General features: G+C 43.0%; 1 protein-coding gene across 7 annotated transcripts in view; it reads left to right on the top strand.

Moving 5' to 3' along the window:
• The window catches only part of ZMIZ1 (zinc finger MIZ-type containing 1), a 520,224-nt gene that overhangs the window by 342,683 nt on the left and 150,611 nt on the right, over positions 1-26,930 (top strand). For all 7 annotated transcript variants that reach the window (XM_060694124.2, XM_060694123.2, XM_060694122.2 and 4 more), the window contains 2 exons: positions 4,066-4,176; positions 26,629-26,742. In XM_060694124.2, the coding sequence (XP_060550107.2) occupies positions 4,117-4,176; positions 26,629-26,742 (174 nt within the window). In that variant the 5' untranslated portion in view covers positions 4,066-4,116. The remainder of the gene's footprint in view (positions 1-4,065; positions 4,177-26,628; positions 26,743-26,930) is intronic.

The following is a 26,930-nucleotide window of genomic DNA, read 5'->3' as shown; positions in this document are numbered from 1 at the left end:
TTGTGAACTGCCAAAAGGTCTGGTTTAATTACAGCAGCGTACGAATCGAATGAATGAATGAGTACGATGAAAATGAACCTGACCACGTTTTCGATACCGTAAATGAAATATTAAATCTAAGCAAGGAAGGGAAAGAGGAAGACATGATATTGAACAAGTAATGGGTTCCAACAAGCCGTAACATTTCTCTTGATAGAATATCTTCCTTTCTCTTAGCTTCACATCACAGATAGCATTCACTTACTTTCCCTACCGGTTCGCAAATGTGAGCATGCACATGGCCTTCCATGCATGCGCGTTGCTCACTCGTGTGCCTTCCGTGCATGCACCCGGCCTCAAAAATGTGCCTAAATAGGACAGCATAGAGCCGGGGCGGGTGGGCAGGCCCACCCATGATTTCCACTACCGGTTCGCATGAACCGGCCCGAACCGGCTGAATACCACCTCAGCTTCACATCCCAGAAGAAAGAAAGACATTCCAGAGGCCAGGATTTACAATGCTCGTATACCCACACAAAACACAGCACCTTTCTCGGGTTTGCCAGAAATACCACCAACAAGCAGATACATCCATAGGATTGTTCATTGTCAGTCTTCTGAAATGCAACCCCCGGATATCCCACTGTCTCTAATAGTGGCTTATTAATTTGTTTATTACATTTATACGGTGCCTTTCCTTTGGGGAGGCCAGGCAGGCAGTTGCAGAGTGCCCTTTTCTTTTTCCTCCTCCTAACGACAGCTCAGATAATAACTGTAGTTAAGGTCACCCCCGGGGGTATTCTGAACTCAGCATTTAAAATTAGTTTTCAGCCAGGATGCACGGTTCTCCCAGGGTGCTAATTTTGCCCTTTGAAATCTTCAGTCTTTTTCTCCCCTTCCACCTTATCCTCACAGGAGTTTGCGTTTAGCGTGTGGAGCCGAAATAGAGGATTTTAGAATGTGGTTTGAGAGCTGTCTCAGTTACCTTTGCCCTCTGCGCAGTATTTTCTCTACCAAAAAGGCTCCCGAGCATCGGAGCATGTTGGGAATCCTTCCCGGGCTTGAGAAATTGATCATAATGTATGGAGGTCTTCTGCTTTTACCTTTTTGAATTCAGCATGCACACCTCTGCACCAGCGGTGGGTTTTACATATTCTTATCACTGGTTCGCCGCACGCATGCGTGCCTTTCGCACATGCTCCCAGCCTTCCATGTCTGCACTTTGCTTGCGCACATACCTTCTGCGCATGTGCCCAGCCTCAAAAACATGGCTAAATAGGACGTCATTACATCCGGGCTAATGGGTGGGTTACCGGTTCTCCCGAACCGGTCTAAACCACCTGAATACCACCTCTTTTGTGTGTGCTGTTCGGTTGTTTGGGGCATTGTTTACTTCTTGATTGTTGGTCTAGCTCAGGGGTCAGCAACCTGCAGCTCTGGAGCCCTATGCTGTGGCTCCCTGTCACTCAAAATATCCATCACAACCGCTAATGTGCAACACCCACCAACACGCGATTTATTGAGCTTTTCAACCCCCAGTAGGCCAACCATGGATAAATCCAAGAAAAGAAAAGTTTCAGAAGAAAACAGAATGTTTAATTCAACTACATATGCTAGTTTTGTGGCCGCTCAAGAAATAGTCAGGGATGGGAAGGGTTTTGTGGCTCCCAGTGTTTTCTTTTCTGTGGGAAATGGGCCCAAATGGCTCTTTGAGTGTTTAAGGTTGCAGACCCCTGGTCTAGCTAGTAGTAAGCTTGGTGTGAATAGCTGGTGAGGAGGTGTTTTGGTCTTTATGTTTTTCCCTTTTTGGCTCTTTGAGTTTCTCTTCTGAACGGTATGCAGATGTTGTTTATGTCCCTGTGTCCGTTGATGGCTGATCTGTCTTAAAAACCGGGTTTCTGTGAATTCTCTAGCATTCTTGAAGCTTGAGAAAAAAGCTTTAGACTACAACTACAGTTAAGAATGGCTCACCTGTACTGAGGAACGATTCCGAAATTAATAATTAAATAAAGCACCTTTTTTTTTTGTTTGTTTCACAAAGCATCACAATCCACAGACAGCCTGGCTTTATTAAACCCACTTGTGTCTGAAACGGGGAATGAGGAGGAGGGCTGGCTACGTGCGAGGCCCCTCATCGCCAGAGCGAAATTCCTTTCTCTGCAATCTAATCCGTCAGGAGCCATGGAGGAAGCGCTATCAGAGAGGCCTCCAGACAGCCTTGGCGGGGAGGGGGGGATGGTGTGTGTGTATGTGTGTGTGCGTTTATGTTTCTGCATGTGCAGGACTCATTGCCCGGCAGCATGGGTCCTTCTCAGACCTCCTCCATCCAGTGAATTATAAATGAGGCTCCAGCCTATCGGAGGAAAAAGGTTAATTTGAACAGAGCTGATGATGTTTGGTAGCTTAGGGAAAGTTGCGCTCAGTTGCAGGGTGTGTGTTTTCCAAGCGCGTAGCATCCCAGCTGAACCTTTGAGGCTCTCCAGAGAATTATGTAGGAAAAAGAGCTTTTTACTGGTAAGATAATAAAAATCTAAAGACTCTAGAAAGAGCGCAGAGAAGAGCAACAAAGATGATTAGGGGACTGGAGGCTAAAACATATGAAAAACGGTTGCAGGAACTGGGTACGTCTAGTTTAATGAAAAGAAGGACCAGGGGAGACATGATAGCAGTCTTCCAATATCTCAGGGGCTGCCACAAAGAAGAGGGAGTCAGCCTATTCTCCAAAGCACCTGAGGGCAGGACAAGAAGCAATGGGTGGAAACTAATCAAGGAGAGAAGCAACTTAGAACTAAGGAGAAATTTCCTGACAGTTAGAACAATTAATCAGTGGAACAATTGCCTCCAGAAGTTGTGAATGCTCCAACACTGGAAGTTTTTAAGAAGAGATTGGATAACCATTTGTCTGAAGTGGTGTAGGGTTTCCTGCCTAGGCAGGAGGTTGGACTAGAAGACCTCCAAGGTCCCTTCCAACTCTGTTTATTCTATTCTATTCTATTCTATTCTATTCTATTCTATTCTATTCTATTCTACTCTACTCTACTCTACTCTACTCTACTCTACTCTACTCTACTCTACTCTACTCTACTCTACTCTATTCTATTCTATTCTATTCTATTCTATTCTATTCTATTCACAAAGCTGTTAACATTGTGCTTAGGAGCTCAACCATCCACGGTTCAAAAGCAGCTTTCTATACTTCCCTCTTTCTAGGGTGGCTCGTTTTATTTTCTTTATTTTCTTATTTCATATCTTGCCTTTCTTATTTTTTAATAAGTAGCTCAAGGGGGGCAAATACACAAAATATTCATCCCTCCTCATACGTTTCCCCACAACAACCCTGTGAGGTGGTTTGGGTTGAGAGAGAGAGGGAACTGGCCCGAAGTCACCCAGCTGGCTTTCATGGTTAAGGTGGGATTAGAACTCCCTGTCTCCTGGTCAGGCGCAGTTGTTAAGCGAATCAAACTTCCCCCATTGACTTTACTTATTGAAAGCTGGCTAGGAAAGTTGCAATCACATGCACCTGTTTAACCTCAATGTCTGTGTTAGATGAACGTTGATTTAAGCTTAGTTCAGGTAGAATTAAAATTATCTTTGTGGGCCTAAGAAAACACATATTGCTTCAATGGGATTTCACGATGTATAACAACTATACATCGTACATGGGTTTCATCATATTAAATGTTTTGCTCCGAGTTTCATCCTATAAAAAGTCTTTTTGTCACCAACCTAGTAAAAGAACACGTTTTAGGTTAGGGAAGAAATAAGGACAAAGAAAAATGTTTTAGAGTGAAATGGAGAAAGATTGTAGTTATATAACGACCGGAAGATTTAGGCTCAAACTGGGAAAAGACACTCTTCCCAAAATATATAAAATATACTTAATATAACTAGCTGCTCCTATATCCTTATTGCTCTGGTGACTTACGAAATAGATAAAAGGGACAAAAAATTTTCCCATTAAAAAAGCGGTAACATTCAAGAGTTTAATCACAATTAGACTTTTGCAGAATTGTAACTTACTTGTCCATTAGTGATTAATTTTGTTTTTTTTTTTGTTTTTTTTGTTTTTATTTTCGTATCTTACAGCTTGAGGGATTTTAATGGCTTTCAGGTAGAACTGAAGTGGAGACAATCGCAATGAATTCTATGGACAGACACATACAGCAAACTAATGACCGACTGCAGTGCATAAAACAGGTAAATTAAAGATATCTCGTTGGGGGTGGGCGGTGGGAATTGGAGTTCCCAAACAGTTACAGCAAAATGTGTCATAAGGAGTTTGTGTCAAATCCCTTATTGTGATGGTAGTTGTCAGATACATTTCTACTTCTTCTTGGTCGTTAGGTTTTTGTTAGGTTTCTTGGAAAGCTGCCTCCAACCTAAAACAGTGTTTGCAAACAAGATTTTCACTCTGTTTTGTTTAGCAAGATTTACTGAGATGAAAAAAAAAAAAAAAAAAACCAAACGAATGGGGTCACAATTTGACAATTTCCTATTTAGCACCAATGCACATTTTAAAGTTGAAGTTTCATGATTTCTTTCGTTTATTTTGACAAATTGGCTCAGTGGCTAAGACGCTGAGCTTGTCGATCGAAAGGTCGGCAGTTCAGCGGTTCGAATCCCTAGTGCCGTGTAACGGGGTGAGCTCCCGTTACTTGTCCCAGCTTCTGCCAACCTAGCAGTTCGAAAGCACATAAAAAATGCAAATAGAAAAACAGGGACCACCTTTGGTGGGAAGGTAACAGCGTTCCGTGCGCCTTTGGCATTGAGTCATGCCGGCCACATGACCATGGAGACGTCTTCGGACAGCGCTGGCTCTTCAGCTTTGAAACAGAGATGAGCACTGCCTCCCAGAGTCGGGAATGACTAGCACATATGTGTGAGGGAAACCTTTACCTTTACCTTGGGCTCTTTAAAATGGATAGAAAAAGATCTAGATTTATTGAGAAGAGTGTCTTTTGCTTCCAAGAATTGCAACAACTGAATATTTCCCATTTAAATCCAATTTCTCCACAATACATTAGGACACAGGGTTGTTTTTTTGTTTTTTTTTTTAGTTTCTTTTTAATTACCTTCTTAAAATTCCTGGGTTTTTTTTAATAATATCAAGAGAAACAGGCAGCTGGCTGTTTATGTAATAGTCTCCTGTATTTAGAGCAGTCTGGGAATCAATCCTTACATCCTTTCAAATCTAAATCTGATTTCGTTGTGTTCTCAATCGCTTCATTAAGCTGTCATCCAAAGGGAAATCTAAGATTTGTGGAGTGCTCTCTGAGCTTGGTTGTTTTCTTGCAGACGTTTCAATACCCAGCTAGGTAACATCATCAGAGAGCAGTGAGACTCCACACTTCACACCCTGAGCTACAAATATTTCCTTTTGTTGAAATTTGACATGTCCATGTAAGCTTCCCGTGTGTGCGCATCCAACCCCCATCCACGTTTTTCATGCTTGGCCTATAAGGACATTATAAAAGTAGAAATAGTCATCACATCCCTGGTCCTGATGGGTCTCTCCATGCTGATATTGCACAGAGGACATCAACGTCTTCTATACATCTGTGCTGAAGATGTAGATGTCTGCTGGAGCCACACAATCTGTAACGAATTTAGTGGAGACAATCAAGAAAGTGTGCAGTTCCCCTTTCAAAGTGCCTGAATAAGGCTAATGAAATGGGGACTAGGAACTGTGTAAATCAAATATTTATTTCCTTCCTTCCTTCCTCATTCCATCCTCCCTCCCTCCCCATTCTCCTTTTTCCTTCCTTCCTTCCTTCCTTCCTTCCTTCCTTCCTTCCTTCCTTCCTTCCATCCTTCCCTCTATCCATCATCCATCCTCCCTCCTTCCCTCCCTCCGTCCCTATGCTTCTTTCTCATTCCTTCCTTCCTTCCCTCCCTCCCTCCCCATACTTCTTTCTCCTTTCTTCCTCCCTCCCTCCCTTCCTTTCATCCTCCCTCCTTCCCACCCTCCCTCCCTCCCCTTACTTTTTTCTCCTTCCTACCTTCTTCCCTCTCTCCTTCTCTCCCCATACTTCTTTCTCCTTCCTTCCTCCCTCCCTCCCTTCCATCCCTCCTCCCTACCTTCCTCCCTCCCTCCTTCCTTCTCTCCCCATACTTCTTTCTCCTCCCTTCCTTCCTTCCTTCCTTCCTTCCATCCTCCCTCGTTCCCTCCCTCCCCAAACTCCTTTCTCCTTCATTCCTTCCATCCACCCTCCCTCCCCATTCTTCTTTCTCCTTCCTTTTCCTTCCTTCCTTCCTTCCATCCATCCATCCATCTATCCATCCTCCCTCGGTCCCTATGCTTCTTTCTCATTCCTTCCTTCCTTCCCTCCCTCCCTCCCCATACTTCTTTCTCCTTTCTTCCTCTCTCCTTCTTTCCTTTCATCCTCCCTCCTTCCCACCCTCCCACCCTCTCCTTACTTCTTTCTCCTTCCTCCTTCCTACCTTCCTACCTTCTTCCCTCTCTCCTTCTCTCTCCATACTTCTTTCTCCTTCCTTCCTCCCTCCCTCCCTTCCTTTCATCCCTCCTCCCTCCCTCCCTCCCTCCTTCTCTCCCCATACTTCTTTCTCCTCCCTTCCTTCCTCCCTTCCTTCTTTCCTTCCTTCCATCCTCCCTCATTCCCTCCCTCCCCATTCTTCTTTCTCCTTTCTTTTCCTTCCTTCCTTCCTTCCTTCCTTCCTTCCTTCCTTCCTTCCTTCCTTCCTTCCTTCCTTCCACGCCCCCACTAAATCTCCTAACTGGTTCAGTAATGTTCATAACTCAACATTCACACAATTCTACTGTACCTACAATTTGAGTTTTTATAACTGGGATTCCCTCTCTAAAAGTTGTTGATTCCTCTGCAAATTGACTCTCTTCCCGAGTCTTCGTAAATGTTTAGCCCACGTGGAAGTTCGATCCTACTTGTTTTCGTGCTTCTCTACTCTAAATTGCTCTTCTCAAACACCTGGAAAGGTGTTTGAAAAGAGCAAAAAGTCTGGTTCACAGATATTGCAATACCAGCCGATGCAGGAATTGAAGAGAAACAGCTAGAAAAAAATAAAATATTGTGACTTGCAAACTGAAGTTGAACGATTGTGGAAGAAGAAACCAATGGTTGTACCAAGAGTAATAGGAGCCCTTGGAGCAATATTCAAAGGGCATCTTAGATACATGGACATTTTGAACTTATCAGATCTTAATATTCTGACTTTGCACCAAAAAAAAAAAAAAAACCCACCTTACTCGGAACTGCCTATGTACTCAGACGTTACCTTAACAGCTATTAGGCAGTGGTGGGATTCAGCCGGTTCAGGCTAACCGGTAGTTAAATTGCTGGCTGCATATGTAGAACCTTTTTTTTAGGCAAGAAAAACAAAATGCACAGGTACAGTATATGTGGAGGCACAGAAGGAGGAGGAGAGATGGGGAGAGGGCTCATAATTCTTCTGGGTTCGGAATGCTGCACATTTTGTAGACTGGCTGGCAACAGTTAGTATTTCAAGGAGACAGACAGCCTTAACTCCTGCCCTACAGAAGGATATAAATAGTAATCTACTCTGCTCGGAGTATCAAGTTCCAGCAATAGGTCAAGGGAAGTTTCTCTGTTTTTAACCCAGACATCACCCATCCCTTGTTGAAATGGATTCACAACACCTTTGAAAAACCACAATGCATTTCCCTTCTCTCCCTGAAAAGTGATGCAGGTAGACCTCGGCTTACGACCGCAATTGAGACCAGCAATTTCTGTGGTTAAGCGAGTTTTGCTCCATTTTACAATTTTTCTGGCCACAGTGGTTAGGTGAATGACTGCACCGGATAAATTAGTGGCATAATTGTTAAGTGAATCCGGCTTGCCGATGGACTTTGCTAGTCAGAACAGGGATGGTATTCACTTACCTGCGCTACTGGTTCGCAAATGTGAGTGCATGTGCCATCTCCACTCATGGGCAGGCCCTTCTGCGCATGCGCTGAGTATTAAAAATGGGACATGATTGTTGTGGTCCACCAGCAGTCTGCGGAGCTGGCAGTGGAGTCGGACAGCGATGAGGGTGAGGAAGAACATGGGCCAGTCCTGGAGGCTGGGGAAGGCCCCGATGAGGGCTCTGTGTCGGAGGCAGAGATGGGGCCAGGGCCATCGGGAAGTGATGTGCAGACTTCGGAGCCTCCAGAGGCTGATAGCAGAGAAGCAGAGGAACAGGAAGAGCCTATTCCTAGTGCACGTATGAGAAGAGCTGCCAGAAGGCAGGAGCAGATAAAGCAGAGAGGACGACTCGGGAGTAGGGCCAAGATATTATTGGCCCCTCCCATAAAGCTTAAAAGACCAGCAATGGCTCTTGGCCTCTTTGCCGGAAAACAACGTTGAGAAAATTGCTTCTTGTTTCACTGTATTCATTTCTTGTCGGCGTCTTCTGCTTCTGAACTTTTGCCAAGAAAAGCCTTTGGCAGTTTGCCTAATTATCCCAAGGTCGGTGACAAACTGAGGAATGGTGTTTTGAAGAATTTGCTTTAATTTAGTTTGAACTACGCTGAGAATGAGTTAATTCTCCGCTTTTCTAATAAAGTCTGTTTGTTTTCGAACTGTTTGTATTTAATACTAACTACTTGGGCCTGGGTCACAACAGTGATGACGTCCAGGCAAGTGTGCAGAGCCTCCCGCAGCCGCTGCTATCGGTTCGCCGGATCCGGATACAACCGGCTGAATACCACCACTCAGAAGGTCAGAAGGTTGCAAAAGGGGGATCCGGTGACCTTGGAACGATGCAATAGTCATACGTATGAATGAGTTGTCAACCATCTGAAATTTTGATCAGTGACTGTGGGGGCTGCTGCAACGGTCGTAAGTGTGAAAAATGGTCCTCAGCTCACTGTTTTTCCAGCGCTGTTGTAACTTTAAATGGTCACTAAATGAACTGTTGTAAGTTGAGGGCCACCTGCATCTAAAATCCAAATGATTTTAGGTGCTGAGATGTTCATACTAGAAAAATGGAAAAGTAGAAAGATGACAGTATTTCATTTTAGATTTTATTTTATGGACAATGAAAGTCCATAGGGAAGCCAGATTCACTTGACAACCCTGTTACTCAGTTAACAACAGCAGTGATTTGCTTCCCAACATTGGCAAGAAAGGTCGTAAAACGGAGAAAAACTCACTTCACAAATGTCTCGTTTAGCATCAAAAATGTTGGGCTCCATTGAGGTCAGTGGTGGGTTGTCCCTGGTTCAGACCGGTTCGTAAGAACTGGTAGTAAAACCGGCGGGAGGCTCTGCCCACTGACCCAGACATCATCATAGATGATCTGCACATCTGCAGAAGCTTCTGCGCGAGCAAAGTGAGTGCACATGCGCAGGCGCGATGCGAACCAGTAGTAAAGGTAAGTAGAACCCACCCCTGATTGAGGTCATAAGTTGAGGACCAGTTGTAAATGAAAGAGGTGAGCAGTTCATTTTATTTATTTTATGGGTTAAATTTATTTGCTGCCTAACTCACCAGAGCAACTCCAAAAAAAGTAACTGAAAGGAGTTTAAACAGAAATAAAACAATAGAACAGGAAATTAAACAACGACAAAGGAACACAATCAGAAAATACATTGATATGATAGCCAAAAAAGTTTTTCTCAACAACAACAACTCTGTGAACTGTACTAGGCTGACCGACTGGTCCAAAGTCACCCATTTATTTAAAAAGTCACCAATTTACTAAGCTATGAAGAAATGGTCTTGCTACTAAAGTCTGGTAAATTAACCATGGGTAAACCAGATTCATCTAACAATCATGTTACTACAGTAGTGGCCAAAATTGTGGAAACCTTTTGGGAAAAGTGTATTTTTGAGCTTTGATGGCTAATAACACCACTTTTTTTTTTTTTGGGGAGTTTCAAAATAATCCTATTCCACTGCTGGAATGGCCTGGGAATATCCCAGACCTTAACCCAATTGAAAATCTATGGAGCCAACTAAAGAAACTTGTTAGTGAGAAGCGACCCAGCAATAAAACCCAGTTAATAGAAGCCATCATTCCATCTTGGTTTCACATGATAACAGCTGCAGAACTCAAAGACTTGGTTCACTCCATGGGAAGACATTGTAAGGCTGTAATTCATGCTAAAGGTTACCCAACTAAGGATTAACTGACATGGGGATAATTTTTGACTATCTCGTTTTTTCTACATTTTTCACTTTTCTTCTTTATACTGTCACTGCTATTCTAATAGCAAATCCTTCATAAAAGTTATTGCATTACATTCTTGATTAAATTATCTTTCCATTGATATATAATTTTATGGTACTACTCCAAAAAAAAAAAGTGGTGTTATTAGCTAGTTTTAGAAAATCCACTTTTCCCAAAAGGTTTCCACAATTTTGGCCACTACTTATAAACAGCTGTCATTCACTTAGCCACTGTAGGTTTGCTTCCCCAGTGGAAGAAGATGCACCGAGGTTGCAAAATTTTAGTTCTTGTTGTGTGTGGACAGAAGAGACCATGTCGTATGGTCTTATTCTCAATCATCATAGATCATAGATTAACAGACTTGGAAGGGACCTTGTAGGTCATCTAGTCCAACCCCCTACCCAAGCAGGAGACCCTACACCATCCCCGACAAATGGCAGTCCAACTCCCCTTGAAAGCCTCCAGTGATGAAACTCCCACAACTTCTGAACATCAACGTCATGGCTGTCCCAAAGATGCTTTTCCCAACAGACAACTTTCTTATTTATTTATTGTTCCTTTGAAAATATTTTGCTTCTCCTCCTGGAAGCTTGGAGCCTGGATAGCTCAACAGACAGAGCACTGTTATTAACATCAAGCTGTCTGCAATTACTGCAAGTTCAAATCTCACCAGGCTCAAGGTTGACTCAGCCTTTCAAAAGTAGGTGAAATGAGGACCCAGTTTGTGGGGGCAATAAGCTGACTTTGTATAAATATACAAAAGGATGAAGGCTATTGCTTAACGCACTATAAGCCGCCCTGAGTCTCTGGAGAAGGGCGGCATATAAATCAAATAAAAAAAAAAAAAGCTTCTTCGGTTCAAGAGACAATATTGATGAAGGGGTGGTTGGTGCACGGCATTTTCTGACCTTCCTTGAGGCATTCTTGAGAGGGGAAAGGAAGCTATCTATCTCCCAGGATAGATTTTTATATTTATGTTGTTAATTAATGTTAAAAAAGCGCTCATTTTGTTTATGACATCAAAAGATCTCAGCCTGGCCTTGACAGATTGAAGTGGTTCCTTGGGAATCCCTGCCTTTAATCCAGGGGTGTTAGGCCAGGGGTGTCAAAACAAGGGTGAAATGCTCCCTGTTTGGACTGGATCGGGCGATCCAATAGCAATTCCGGCAGGTGGTTCGGAGAACTGGTAGCGATGACAGTGCAAGGCTCCGCTCACCCACTCGGGTGTCATTACTTCTTGCTTTTAAAAGGTAATAGGTTGTAAAAAAAAATATTTTAAAAGTAAAAAAAAAGGCTCTGACGATCGCGCGGCACAGCTGTGATCATCAGAGCCTTTTTTTTTTACTTTTTAAAAGCATTTTTTTACAACTTATTCACCCAAGTAGGTTGTAAAAAAATGCTTTAAAAAAGTTTTTTTAAAAGTTGGCCACACCCACCCAGTCACATTAACCCCCCCACACACCAAGCCATGCCCACAGAACCGGTAGTAACAAATTTTACATTTCACCACTGTGCCAAACTCAATTTCATTGAGGGCTGCATCAGGGCTGTGTTTGACCTCGGGGGGGCTGGCTGGGTGTGGCCGGCTGGGTGGGTGTGGTCAACCAGGTGGGCGTGGCCAGTTTGATGTCATCCCCAAACTGCTCGCCTGATTTTTCCTCTTCGCATTAGGTAGACCGGTCCAAAGCTTAACGCATTGTAAGCCGCCCTGAGTCTCCGGAGAAGGGCGGCATATAAATCAAATAAAAAAAAAAAGCCACTCTGGCCCAATCTTTCCTCTTCACATTGGGTAGACCAGGATGGCCCCTGCGGGCTGGATCTGATCACATTGCGTGCCGCATCCGGCCCGCAGCCTTGAGTTTGACACCCCTGCATTAGACCAACAATTGTGGTTATCCCAAGACACCATGTGGATTGAGGATGATCCAGCTAAACCCATGATTGTTGATGCCTTTAAGTTGTCTTCAAGGCTTCAAACAATTTGCTGGTTTTGTGTAAGGGGAGGGGGGAAGGAAGAAATTGGGTGATGTGTGGATTTCACGCTTGCAAAAGAGACTGAAGATGCTAAAACCTGATTTAATCTCATGAATGATTGAAGAAGCTCAAAGGAGCTCCAGGAATGGGTTCCGAGGCTGAATATTCTTGGATCGCTTCATTTCTTCGATATGTGCTTATTAGCTGCCCTTAGACAAGATTTTGGAAAGTTAGTGCTCTCTACAATAAGGCCGCCTAATGGAGGTAGTCCTTGACTTACAAATGTTCATTTAGTGACTGTTCAAAGTTACAATGAGCCCAGGTGGCGCAGTGGTTAGAGTGCAGCACTGCAGGCTACTTCTGCTGACTGCCGGCTGCCTGCAATTTGGCAGTTCGAATCTCACCAGGCTCAAGGTTGACTCAGCCTTCCATCCTTCCGAGGTCGGTAAAATGAGGACCCAAATTGTTGGGGGCAATATGCTGACTTTGTAAACTGCTTAGAGGGGGCTGTGAAGCGGTATATGTCTAAGTGCTATTCCTTCCGAGGGAGGGAGGGAGGGAAGGAAGGAAGGAAGGAAGGAAGGAAGGAAGGAAGGAAGGAAGGAAGGAAGGAAGGAAGGAAGAGAGAGGGAGAAATGGAGGGAAGGAAAATGGAGAAAAGAGGAAGGAAGGAAGGAAGGAAGGAAGGAAGGAAGGAAGGAAGGAAGGAAGGAAGGAATCTGTGGTGGCACAGTGGCTAGAGTGCATTATTGCAGGCTAACTCTGCCCACAGCCAGGAAGTTCGATCCTGAGTGGCTCAAGGTTGACTCAGCCTTCCATCCTTCCGAGGTGGGTAAAATGAGGACCCAGATTGTTGAGGGCAAGAGGCTGACTCTATAAAACCACTTGGGGGGGGGGTGTAAAGCACTGTCAAGCAGTATATAAGTCTAAGTGCTATTGCTACAACAGCACTGAAGAAGGTGACTTATGCCCATTTTGCACACTTATGACCTTTGCAGAATCCCCACGGTCACATGATCAACTTTGAACGCTTGGCAACTGGTTCATATTTATGATGGTTGCAGTGTCCCTTTTGTGACCTTCTGACAAAGCAAGACAACAGGGAAGCCAGGTTCCCTTAACAATGGCGTTACTAACTTATCCACTGCAGTGATTCACTTAACAACGGTGGCAAGAAAAGTCGCAAAAGGGAGCAAAACTCACTTAGCAGGTTTCTCACTTAGCAACACAAATTCCGGGCTCCATAATGGTCTTACCTGTATGCAGCTTTAAGCGTTATTCCGTTTGCACTTGGAGTATATTGAAAACTCTTTATGTTCTTAATTTTGTGTGTATGTGTATGTGTGTGTGTGTGTGTGTGTGAGTGTGTGAGAGAGAGAGGTAGATGTAGAGAGTTAGATGCAGAGATAGACATAGAGAGAGAGCTGATAGAGCTGAGATTGAGATAGAGATACAGAGAGAGAGAGATGAGGTAGATGTAGAGTTAGATGCAGAGATAGACATAGAGCTGACAGAGTGAGATAGAGATACAGAGAGAGAGAGATACAGATGAGAGAGAGAGAGAAGTAGGGAGAGAGGTAGATGTAGAGAGTTAGATGCAGAGATAGACATAGAGAGAGCTGATAGAGCTGAGATAGAAAGATACAGAGAGAGAGAGACATGAAAAAGAGAGAAGTAGAGAGAGAGGTAGATGTAGAGAGTTAGATGCAGTGATAGAGAGAGAGAGTGATATATATATAGAGAGAGGGGGGGAGGCATAAATTATGCACAGAGATGCATGGGCTGAATGCAGCTTCCAAACAAGGCACCTGACTCTGGAAACGATACGGCTGCTTTAATGGGTTACAAAAGTGGGCCTTTGCATGCACCTCTTTCAAATGATTTGCACGGAGTGTATATACATGTATGTGTTTGTGTATAGTACGGAAGGAAAGAAAGTACGTGTCTGTGTGTGTGTGTGTGTGTGTGTATGTGTGTGCATCTTGCACAGTCATTGGAATCTCCTTCCTTTCTTTGCTCCTCTCCTCCTCCCTCCCTCCTCCCTTCCCTCCTTCTTTCCCTCTGTCCTTAGCAGTATGATAATATTTCCCCATTTCAGACATATGCATGCATTGCACGATTCTCATCCGTGAAGCCAACAGCCGCCACAACAACCCAGAATGACCTCAAAAGTAGCAACCCGAGCCATGACATCTCTATGCATTTATGCATCGGAATTCTGATGCCTGCTGCAAATATGTAGGTCAGAGCATTTGTGTGCAGATGTCGTGACACACACAGTCTTTTAATGATTTAAATGCCTTTCCCCCATCCCCAGATGCCACCGGGTGATACACTGCCTCAGTCCTTTCCCAGGGAATTATTTTTTTTAAAAAAACAAGTGCTTTCTGGCCAAGCAGTTCCAAAGAAAGACCAAAAAAGACGTCTTGGATTCTAGGAAGCCTTTCATTGCCCACAGCATTGCCGAGCAATTTTGAGCCAATGCAAAAGCTCGAAATGATACGAAATTCTAGCAATAGTCTTCACTTCCTCCACCTCCCTTCTCCAGCATCTGTTCTCTGTCAGGTATGGACAATTTACAACTTTGGGTCACTTCTTCCCTCCCATCCTACCGTGTTTCCCCAAAAATAAGACCTGGCCTGATTTTCTTTTGACCCCTGAAAAAACAGCTAGGGCTTCTTTTTTTGGGGGGGGGTTTCTAATTACTGACTCACCTCATGGCAACGGCACTGACAGCCCTGCCCAGCAGGAACCTGCTGCCGGCCCACTCCTTCTGCGGCTGCATGCTGCCCCCGGCCTCCATTTCACCCTCAGAGTCTTCCGGAAAGCCCACTGCAGCTGATAACAGAGCTCCAGATTGATTTGGAGCTCTCTTATCGGCTACAGAGGGCTTTTCAGAAGGGGTCTTAATAAGGGCTTAATTTGGGGGTAGGCCTTGTATTGGGCGCACATGTAAAAATTAAGCTAAGACTTACTTTCGGGGTAGGTCATATTTTGGGGAAAACACGGTATGTAGCCAGCTCATGTACCTTCAGATGGATTTCTGCCATACAGCATCCACTCAAGTCCTCTTTAAGAGATTCAGGTATTCAATTCCCACAATGGAAGAACAGATGGCAGATTAACTGCTTTAATCAGTTTGGTTTCTGCCTGGAAACCACTTCTAGATTTGGGGCTTGAGACAGGGAAAAAATAACGACACTTTGTGATGTCCTGATTCGATCAGTTTGTTGTTATAGAAATGGCTGGTATGTACTAACTATGCACAACTATGTACAAAATTGAGGCTGTAAGAAATTTATCTTTATTCTAACTCCCTGAGAAGAGTTGGCAGGTAATGCTTTTTTTCCCTTTACCCCACACTTCTCTCCCTTTTTTCCCTTCCCCATTTTCCCACTATCTTTATTTTAGCATGCATTTTATATTCAATAAAAGATAGATAGATAGACAATAGATAGATGATGATAGATAGATAGATGATAGATAGATAGATAGATAGATAGATAGATAGATAGATAGATGATAGAGAGAGAGAGATGATAGATGATAGATAAGATAGATAGATAAACAGATAGATAGGTGATAGATAGATAGATAGATAGATAGATAGATAGATAGATAGATAGCTGATGGATGGATGGATGATAGGTAGATAGATGATATAGACAGACAAATAGATAGAAAACAGACAAACATAGTAGACAGATAGATATTGATAGATGATGAGAGAGAGAGACAGAGAGAGAGAGAGAGAGAGAGAAGGAGGGAGGGAGGGATATATTCAAGTGCAGGTAGTTCTCAAGTTATAACTTTGTTTTGTTTGTTAAATTTATTTGCAGCTTATCTCTAGGCAGGGTTACTCCAGGCGGCTTACAATAAGAAAAAGGAAGCAAAAAGAAAAGATGTGTGAACAGAAGAGACATAAAATAATAGAGCAATAAAATAAACAATGACAAAGGAGCACAGCCAGAATAAATACATCAATATCATATGATAAAATATGATAGTTAATGCTAGTTTGAACTAGGAACATTCAGTAAACTGATACAAACTTCCATACAATATGCAGGTAGCTAGGTTTCTTTCCTTTTCCTTCCTTCCCTCCCTCCCTCCCTCCCTCTCTCCCCCTCCCCCCTCTCTCTTTCCTTCTCTCTCTTATCTTATAAAGGCACTGAAAACACTGGCCTATATTTATGACATGTCCCAGGGTCGTGTGATTTCCCTTTTTTGCGACCTTCTGACCAGCAAATTCAACAGGGAAGCCAGATTCACTTAACAACCCCGTTACGAATTTAACAATTGTAGTGATTCTGCAGTGAGTAACCCTGTGGCAAGAAAGGTTGTAAAACGGGGCAAAACTCACTGAACAACTGTCTCACTTAGCGAGAGAAAACATTGGGCTCACAGTTGTGGTCGTAAATCGAAGAGTACCTGCATTCAATACTGGCATTTGGGCAACTGGGTGTGAGAGATGACTTGTTAGTGGGAATTCTGAATCTGTATTTTGACACGTTTGGAGGAAGACTGTTGCAATGTGATTCCCAAGGTAGGGAATGACAGAATATTCAGATCATATGAATTACCGCCTAATTAAAGGTTTCTCCCTTACAATCCTCCAGGAGAGGAGTTACTATGCGTGTTGTACGTGCTTTCGTGCACTCTCAAAATCCAGCTCTTTCAAGGACCTACTCTTGAGTCTGAAGTATAGACACAACATTTGAGACGCTGTCATATCTGTCTCCATTTGATTTATTTCCGACATGGATTAGCAGTATCCTCCGAGGCTGTAAATCAAATATGTCAAGGCTGCCGCAAGCTTGCCTTCCTGCAAATATTTTAATATCTGTCTAATTTTATGAGTCCTCTCCAACCTCAGATCCTTTATCTCTTTTTCTGTCTCTAGTGCTTCTTTCGTGCTGAAGTGTGCTCAAGACAAAACGGTCACAATAACTGAGGCGTATCTATGAATATTCCAGATAGATTGGCTCTTTCCTCCCAAATATGTTTCCTCCCCCCTCCCCAGAAATTGAGTAATAGGTCAGCCAGAAAAAAAATAAAAACCAAACTTTACTCCAAATAGACAACTCTGCCAGGCAAGGTTGAGCACGTTTGATGCCGGGAAAATAGTTTGAGAGCAAGGGTCCTCAAAACTTGGCAGCTTTAAGACTTCTGGACTTCAACTCCCAGAATTCTCCAGCCAGCATAGAAAATTCTGGAAGTTGAAATCCACAAGTCTTAAAGCTGCCAAGTTTGAAGACCTCTGTTTTAGAGTCGCACACCGACACTCATCCCAACGTCCCTTTGTAGGTCAGCAACATTCTGCAAAACGTAAGAACGGAGTAAGAAATCATTAAAGGGAAACAAAAAAAGGGAAACAGCTAAAGCTGTTTGAATTAGGAACTTGCAGTAAATCTCTAAGAGGAAAGATAAAGCAGCTGTTTGTTTGTTTGCTTGTTTGTTTTGTTTTTTAAATTTATTTGCCGCCTATCTCTAGGCAGGGTTACTCCAGGCGGCTTACAATAAGAAAAAGGAAGCAAAAGGAAAAGATGCATGAACCGAAGAGACATAAAATAAGAGAGCAATAAAGTAAACAATGACAAAGAAGCACAGCCAGAATAAATACATCAATATCATATGATAAAATATGATAGTTAATGCTAGTTTGAACTAGGAACATTCAGTAAACCGATCTAAACTTCCATACAATATGCAGGTAGCTAGGTTTGTTTCCTTTTCCTTCCTTCCCTCCCTCTCTCCCTCCCCCCTTTTCCTTCTCTCTTCCTCTCTCTCTCTTCCTTCCTCCCTCACTTTCTCTCCCTTTCTCCCTCTCTCTTCCTCTTCCTCTCTTCCTCTCTCTCTCCTCCTCTCTCCCGTCCTCTCCCTCTCTCCTCTCTTCCTCTATCTCCCTTCCTTCCTCCCTGTCTTCCTCTCTCTTTCCTTCTACCTTTCTATCTCTTCCTCTCTTCCTCTAACTCCCTTCCTCCTTCCCTCTCTCCCTTCCCACTCTCTCTTTTCTTCTCTCTCTCTCTCTCTTTCTCTCTCTTCGTCCCCTCTCTCCTCTCTTCCTCTTCCTCTACCTCCCTCCCTCTCTTTCTTTCTCTGTTTTGCTTTATTTTATTCCTTCTGGAAAAAGAAAATGCTTGCAGTTGAGCTTCACTCCTTCATGGTCATAGCCATGTGATTTTTTTTCTGGGCAATAATAGAACAGTAGTTTGCAACTCCTTTCTGGCCTGGTTTTTCCTCTTGAGCCCACCACATCCTTGAAGTTAGCCAATGGTGTCCCATCCATGTATTAACCAAGCTTGACTTTGCTTAGGGTGGCCTAATAAAAAAATATGGACCTAATCTGGCTAATAAAAATTCAGCAGCTTTACTCAAGAACGAGAAAGAAAAGCTTTTGTATTTTCGCTGTTATTTCCGATCTTCCATTGCTTTGGGTTTGGTTCGTTTTATTAATTTATTTTCATTTTCCGAATGGACAGGTACATTCGGTAGCGTTGACATTCTGGAAGGGGAAAAGAATTGAGAGTCTGTTATTGATAGTCCCACACAGAATGCAATTTTATTTGTGCTGCTTTGCAAATTGGCGGGCAGGACTTTAAAATGTTTCTCAAGCATGCAGGGTGGTCTTACAGGAGAAAAACAAAATTGATCAGAGTGACGTAATGGAGCGACTTCCTTTTGAGTGGGCTGCCCCACTTCTTGCCTCATGCTGGTCCTATGGAATATTGGTTTCTAACTGCCAGAGGAGCGGAGATGACACAGCTACCTTCCCCGGCTTAAAACCCCAAAGAATTAACAGAAGCTGTTTAAAAGGGGCAGGCAGGGGGTTGGCTACTTCCTGTTTGGATAAAGTAGAAAAACAGAAAAACCATAAAGGAGAGGGCTTTTAATCAAGCTTCTCTTCCCCTTGCTGGTGGCTCCTTCCTGAGATGGCTGATAAGGTTCCAGGCTGTGGGATTTTAGACCTTTTCTTAGAATTTTGAGTTCAGTTCTTTCACTGTCTTCTCCAAAAAAAAGTGAAAAGAAAGAAGGAAAGAGAGGAAGGAAAGAAGAAGAGGGGGACAAGGAGAAGGAGAAGAGGGGGACAAGGAGGAAAAAAGGAGGAGGAGAAGAGGGAGGAGAAGAAGGAGAAGAGGGGGACGGAGAAGGAGAAGAAGAGGGGGAAGAGGAGGAGAAAAGGAGAGGAGAGAGGAGAAGGAGAAGAGGGAGATAAAGAGGAAGAGGGGGAGGAGAAGGACACACAGAGAGAGAGAGAATATGGCTCCAAAGAAGAAGGATGGTAGGACTTATTGGCAATATGGAGGTTGTGGAAATTTGAAGGTTCCATCAAGCACTACGTCGTTTCTTCAGCTTCCAGCAGAGACTGAACATTTCCCAGAAGCTGGTTGGATGGTAGCAAATGAACCCTCATCTATGGGTTCCCTTGTACAGTCGGATACCGAAGAGCAGGAAACTCTGCACACGATCCAAATTTTGGAGAACTGCCTTGGTCAGGTAGGCAGGCTTAATGTTTAATTTCTGGAGAAGACACATTAAGAGGGCAAAGGATGAAGTTGAAGGTGTATTAGGAAGAGTCCGTAAGCAATACCATGTTTCCCCAAAAATAAGACCCTGTCTTATATTTTTTGAACCCTGAAATAAGCGCTTGGCTTTATTTTCGGGGAGGTCTTATTATTTTGGGGTACATGGAGCAAGATGGGACTCTTCTTGCCTTCTTACCTGATTTCAGCTCTGTATTTAAATCTTTTCGGGGAGGGAAGCTTATTTTAGCGCATGCGCTCAAAAGCTCAATTGGACTTATTATCAGGGGATGTCTTATTTTTGAGGAAACAGGGTAGTTAGCCATGTTTCCGGAAGCATAGAATTGGTTTATTTCAGAGTTTGGTTGTTTCACCAAACACATGGAGACAAAACAGAAGCAACACTTAAGTTATGCCTTCCTGGTTGAGGAGGTTTAGGACTTGAAATTTCTGTTTAAAGGACATCACAGAAATTTGGGAGCAACTTCTCTGCGTGGTGTAAAGCAATGTTTTTCAAACTTGGAAACTTTTAAGACAAGAGCTTAACTTTTAAGAGATGTAAACTTTTCCTGCTGAATTTACAACGAGAACACATAATCAAAGTTGAAAAGAGGAGAGAGTTATATGAGAAAAGTTATGCCATCCCTTTAAATATAAAAGAGCGGGACACTTCATAATGTAGCAGCTTCTTCAGCTTCTTCCTCATCCTCTTCTTCCTCTTCTTTTTCCTTCTTCCAATTTCTTAAATTGATATGCAGCCAGATCTATGTAGATCTAAAGCAACTTCCATAAAATGAGCAATTAAAGCAACCGTGGCAGAAAAGATTATGACAACATTAATGGAAAGCAGAATAAATAATAAAGTTCACAGGAAGCATATAAATTATAAAATGTCGGTGTTGAAGGAATAAAAACAGAACAGGTTTCTGTTTTGATACTATCCCTTAAAGACTTCCTTATTATCTTTCTGATCAGTGACAAGAAGTGTGGTTTTCAGTTGGGGAAGATGCTTTTTTTTAACGTGGCATTTGAGTTTGGTGGTCAAAGAGGTACTGCCATTATACATGGGCTTTGGGTGCATATAGGTAGTCCTCAATTTACAACAGTTCATTTAGTGACCGTTCGAAGTTACAACTGCACTGAAAAAAGTGACTTATGACCATTTTTCACACTTAACTACATTCGGAGGCTTGATAGCTGACTCATATTTATGACGGGGTCTCAGTGTCCTGGAGTCACGTGATCCCCTTTTGCGACTTTCTGGCAAGCCAAGTCCACGGGGAAGCCGGATTCACTTAACAACCACGTGACTAAGTTAACAACTGCAGGGATTCACTTAACGAATGTGGCGAGAAAGGTCGTAAAATGGGACAAAACTCACTTATCAAATGGTTCACTTAGTGACATAAATTCTGGGCTCAATCGTGGTTGTAAGTCGACGACTACCTGTATTTTATAGTACTTTAGATCTTTGTAAACTGTTTGGAGTGGATGTAATAGAAAAGAGACAAAACACTTTTAAAACTGGATTAAAATCCATAGATCTAATCCAAGATAGCCTTCAAAAGAAGCAGTGTAGTTTCAAAATATCTATTTGTGCCTTTTTTTGGGGGGGGGGAATGTTTTGAAATGAGCAACAATCTAGGTGGCCTGAATTAGAGTCATTCACACACACACACACACAATCTTCTCAAGTTTGAGAAGAAGCCCAGAGATGAGATCAAAAGTCAGGGTAGAATTTCAGGGAGAAGTTGAACGTATCTTGCTGGCTGATATTCTTCGAAATAATTTTTGTAGGATCATTTGGGGGTCGGCTAGCAAAGGAAACCAGAGCCAGTTGGGAAGTTGAACAACAAGGTGAAGCTGATAAACAAGCAATGAATTTGAACAACAGGCATGCTGATAAATGACAGGAAATGGAAAGAATGGGAGGGGGGAGGGAAATGGACAGAAAGAGTGCAGAGAAGACCAAGAAAGATGACCAAGGGGCTGGAGGTTAAAGGAACTAGTTATGTCTTGCCGAATGAAGAGAAGGTTTAGGGGTGACATGATAGGTGTCTTCCAGTACTTGATGGTCTGATAGGGAGAAGAGAGGGTTGACGTATTCTCCAAAGCAGGGGTCTCCAACCTTGGCAACTTTAAGACTTGTGGACTTCAACTCCCAGAATTCCTCAGCCAGCTTGCTTGCTGGCTGAGGAATTCTGGGAGTTGAAGTCCACAAGTCTTAAAGTTGCCAAGGTTGGAGACCCCTGCTCCAAAGCACTTGAGGGCAGGACAAGAAGTAAAAGGTGGAAGAGCATTCAAGATAGATCCAACCTAGAACCAAGGAGAAATTTCTTGACAGAATAATTAATCAGTGGAATCGGTTGCCTTCAGAAATTGTGGGTGCTCCATCAATGGAGTTGTTTTTTGTTTTTTTTTAAAGATTGGATAACTTTTTGTCCGAGACAATATCAAGACACCTGCCTTGGTTGGACTAGAAGACCTCCAACATCTCTTCCAACCCTGAAATTCTATAAAATAGAGGCAAGAAACCATTGTTTGTCCCAAAGGTGCTTTTTCAAGAGGCAACTGGACTTCCCGTTTTTTTCTTTGAAGGTGCATCGCTTCTCATCCAAGAAGCTTCTTTGGTTCTGACTGAATGGTGGAGGAGGGAAGGATATATATTCCTTGCAGTAATGGTGGGTTTCAACTGGTGTGTTGTGGTCCGCCAGCAGCCTGCGGACCTGGCAGCAGAGTCGGACAGCGATGAGGCTGAGGAAGAACATGGGCCAGTCCTGGAGGCTGGGGAAGGCCTGGATGAGGGCTCTGCGTTGGAGGCAGAGATGGGGCCAGGGCCATTGGGGAGTGATGTGCGGACTTTGGAGCCTCCAGAGGCTGACAGCAGAGAGGCAGAGGAACAGGAGGAGCCTGTTCCTAGTGCACGTATGAGAAGAGCTGCCAGAAGGCAGGAGCAGATAAAGCAGAGAGGACGACTCGGGTGTAGGGCCAAAAGATTATTGGCCTCTCCCATAAGGCTTAAAAGACCAGCAATGGCTCTTGGCCTATTTGCCGGAAAACAACGTTGAGAGAATTGGTTCTTGTTTCACTGTATTCATTTCTTGTCGGCGTCTTCTGCTTCTGAACTTTTGCCAAGAAAAGCCTTTGGCAGTTTGCCTACTTATCCCAAGGTCGGTGATAAACTGAGGAATGATGTTTTGAAGAATTTGCTTTAATTTAGTTTAGACTACGCTGAGAATGAGTTAATTCTCAGCTGTTCTAATAAAGTCTGTTTGTTTTCAAACAGTTTGTATTTAATACTAACTATTTGGGCCTGGGTCACAACATGGTGTTACCACCTGTTCAGTTCACGCACACGCTTGCACGCATGCGCGCGGCTTAGAAAACGTGGCTAAATAGGACGGCACAGCGCCGGGGCAGCGTCGCCACTACCGGTTCACATAAACCGGTCCGAACCGGGTGAATACCACCACTATTCTTAGCCAAGAATATTAGCCATCTATTTATGTTGTAAAGTGTCATTCATTCAGCATGGAAAAAAATCTGCGGAAAGAGACTTCCACACTGGTGTTGCAACAAAGCAGGAAGGAGCCCTGGGCAATCTTTGATTGATGTAAAGGCAAACACACTCATTCAGCACCCCCCCATCATTAGTTGTGTTGCTGTTTAGCAGTTCAATTAATGCAAGAAGCTCAGCAGATGTAACTGGGCAAAACAAACAGGCAGCTTTGAGCCAGCCTTCATAATTTGGCACGACGTCCCATAAATAAACTGCAGTAACTCATTTAGCATAGTGAAGTAGTTTTGTTACGCAAACAAGCCGTTCAGGAGCGGCGAGGACGTAATTCTGTCAACACGATGCCTTTGGAGTCTCAGAAGTTTTGAAAAGGAAAGACTTTTTTCCACCCCTTCCCTTATGCATTACCTCCTAAATTAAGATTCTGCACTTATTTTGTCTCGGAAATAAAGTCAAACTAAATCAAAAGACCATGATTATTTGGTGTTCATGCAATTTTGCTGTCATGCATTGAACCTGTAGCGCTCTTCATTTTGAACTGTGACTAGGGAGTGATATGATAGCAGTCTTCCAGGATTTGAGGGGCTGCCACAAGGAAGAGGGGGTCGGCCTATTCTCCAAAGCACCAGAAGGCAAGATAAGTGGCTGTCCAGTAGGGTTGCCAGGTCTGCTTCCAAAAAATAGCGGACAAGCGGGGTGGGGGTGGGGGTGTTAAGTAGTAAAAAAAATTAAAAAAATTTTTTTTACAATTAAATTATATATTTTCTTACAAACATTTTAACATGTATTAAAATAATCACTTCAAAACTTTACTTAAAATTCAAAACATCAAATATATTATAATAATATGTAAAATATTAAATTACATTTTACTTTGCTGTATTTTTTATTTGACTGCGCAGCTTTGATCAATTCTTTGTGTTTAAGAAATAATTCTTTAATTTCAGTACAACATTGAGAAATATTAAAAAAGCATACAGTCATAAAGCTTTTGAATAAAAAAAAATGTCCACTATTTTGTGAAAAAAAATAGTGAACATAATGTGAAAAAAGCGGACTGTCCACTCAAATAGTGGACACCTGGCAACCTTACGTGTCCAGTCTCGTCTTAAAAACCTCCAGTGATGAAAGAATCTGCAACTTCTGGAGGCAAGCTGTTCCATTGGTTAATTGTCCTCACTGTTAAGAAGTTTCTCCTTAATTCCAGGTTGCTTCTCTCCTTGATTAGTTTCCATCCATCATTTCTTGTCCTGCCTTCTGGTGCTGTGGATAATAATTTGATCCCTTTCTTTTTCTGGCAACCCCTCAAATACTGGAATATTGCTACCATGTTCTCCCTAGTCCTTCTTTTCTCTAGACTAGCCAGACCCAATTCTTGCAATTGTTCTTCATATGTTTTAGTCTCCGGGCCTTTAAAGGTTTTAGTTGCTCTTCTTTGCACTTTTTCCAAAGTCTCAACATCTTTTTTTTTTTTTTTGTAATGTGGTGACCAAAACTGGATTCAATATTCCAGGTGTGGCCTTAATAAGGCTTTATAAAGTGGTACTCATACGTCACATGATTTTGATTCTATGCCTCTGTTTATATATGGTCATAGCAAGCAATAGAATTAAAACTGCTTCTCTTTTTTGTTTTTGTTTTTTCATTTTTATTCATTTATCCATACAGCGTAGGGCTATGTCCCTCTGTGTCTTTGTGATCTGGTTGTTCTTGACTCCCCCCTCATTTAGCCAAGCCCTCCGTAACCTGGTTTTGTGGTTGGTTTTGTTTGTCGGTGCTTCATATATGGATGAGGTATAGATAGTCTTCGACTTGAGACCACAATTGGAAGCAGAGCTTCCATTGCTAAGCAGGGCAGTTGTTAAGTGAGTTGCACCCGATTTTGCTGTCCTTCTTGCCACGGCGGTTAAGTAAATCAGTTTTTAAGCAAATTGTGTAGTTGTTTAGCACAACGGTCTCCAATCTTTGCGGCTTGGCGGGTGGGAGAGGGGAACCAGGCTGCATGACCGGCAGGCCAGCGCACCCGTTTACCTTGACTCATGTGCACGGCAGTCCAACATGCATGTACATGTACACACAGCTCCACAAGCAGATACGCATGTGCGCTGGCCCACCACTTGTACAAGTCGAGCTGCTCTCATGCGGCCTGGTTGCGAATAGGCCGCGGCCTGGTTGCGAATAGGCCGCGGCCTGGTTGCGAATAGGCCACGGCCTGGGGATTGGGGTCCCCTGGTTTAACAAATCTCTTGTTTGGATCTTCCCAGATGAGACTGAAGAGATCCACCTTAATAGCCAAAGTTCTGTTTAGTGGATACTGTACAGAGTGCTTAGGTAAGACACTAAGTGGGATTTGGCGATCTAATGCAGTTGCTGTCTCTCAAAGCGTTCAAACCAGTGGTGGGATTCAGCCAGTTCGGGAGAACCGGTTATTACATTCCTGGCTGGCCCCGCCCCTCCCCACCCTTTCTAGGAGTCCCCACGTGCCCCATTTTGGCTCCCAGGAGGGTGCAGGAGGCTGAGTGCTGCCTGTCACACCCCCTGGCCACACCCACCCAGCCATCAGAGAACTGGTTGTTAAATTATTTGAATCCCATCACTGGTCCAAACTACTACAGTCTTAATGTCAACATGCTTTTACACTGCCTGAATTTCTTATCCTTTCTCATGGTAAGAGAACTTTGACGAATGTGCAGGAGTCCCGCCCTGTTTCGATTCTGTTCTTTTCATAGCAGCACATGTACAAACTTCGGTGCAACGTTTTCCACCTATATTTTATTCTTTTAAGAATTCGGCCACATGCTTGTAACTCTCGGTTTTTTGATGATGATGATGATGATGATGATGATGATGATGATGATGATGATGATGATGATTCCTGTCTTCCAGGTTGGCAGAGTGTCTGGGAATTTCTCCCCCATTCTGCAGTGAGAATCAACAAGATTGCCATGCTGGTTTTTGTACTTTTCAAAACTTTGAGGCCAAAAGTTTAATCTTTCAGTAAGGCCAGTGTACCTAGATGAATCACGAGCCCCTCTGACTTCTAAGAACTGCAGTGAAGATATCTCTGTTCTTCATAGCTTCCTAACTAAGAAACCTGGCTTCTCTTCTCTGAGGGTTTAGAGATTTGCAAAGGTTCTTCTCTTGGGCCAAGATTTGACTGGTTAAACAATTTTACTCTTGACTTAGTTGATCGTTTTAATCACAACGGTTTATTCTGTTTAGACTTTAACCCTTGGTTAGCTGCCTCGTGTGCTCACCGGAGTAGTAAGGATGAACATAAATCAAATCAACAGATATTGATTTCAGATGTTGGTGCACATCCACAAGAGGGGGGAAAAAATTAGACCTTGTGCATAAGCCATACCAGCGTTGCCTATATGTTAGTCAATATATATATATATATATATAGTTTTTAAAAAATCAGTCAGTCAGAGAGCATGGATGTACCTAATCGTCTTCAGTTCTTCTCTTTCTGTTTTGTTGCAGCATTTACAGAATCCTGCCAATTTCCACAATGCAGCTACTGAACTCCTGGACTGGTGTGGCGATCCAAGAGCTTTCCAAAGGCCCTTCGAACAGAGTCTTATGGGCTGTTTGACGGTATGGCAACTTTTATTCAAGCACACAATATTATATATATATATATATATTTCCCTCCCCAATTCAACATTCAATTTTTTTTATTATTATTATATTTGTATACCGCCCTTCTCCCGAGGGACTCAGGGCGGTGAACAGCCATGTTAAAAACAATGTACAACAAAAATTAAAAGCTTATTAAAATAATG

Source organism: Pantherophis guttatus, chromosome 6 (assembly GCF_059756535.1).
Source record: "Pantherophis guttatus breed Tessera chromosome 6, ASM5975653v1, whole genome shotgun sequence".
Taxonomy (NCBI): domain Eukaryota; kingdom Metazoa; phylum Chordata; class Lepidosauria; order Squamata; family Colubridae; genus Pantherophis; species Pantherophis guttatus.
The sequence above is the reverse complement of the archived record's forward strand: the minus strand, read 5'-3'. Positions and strand labels throughout refer to the sequence as shown.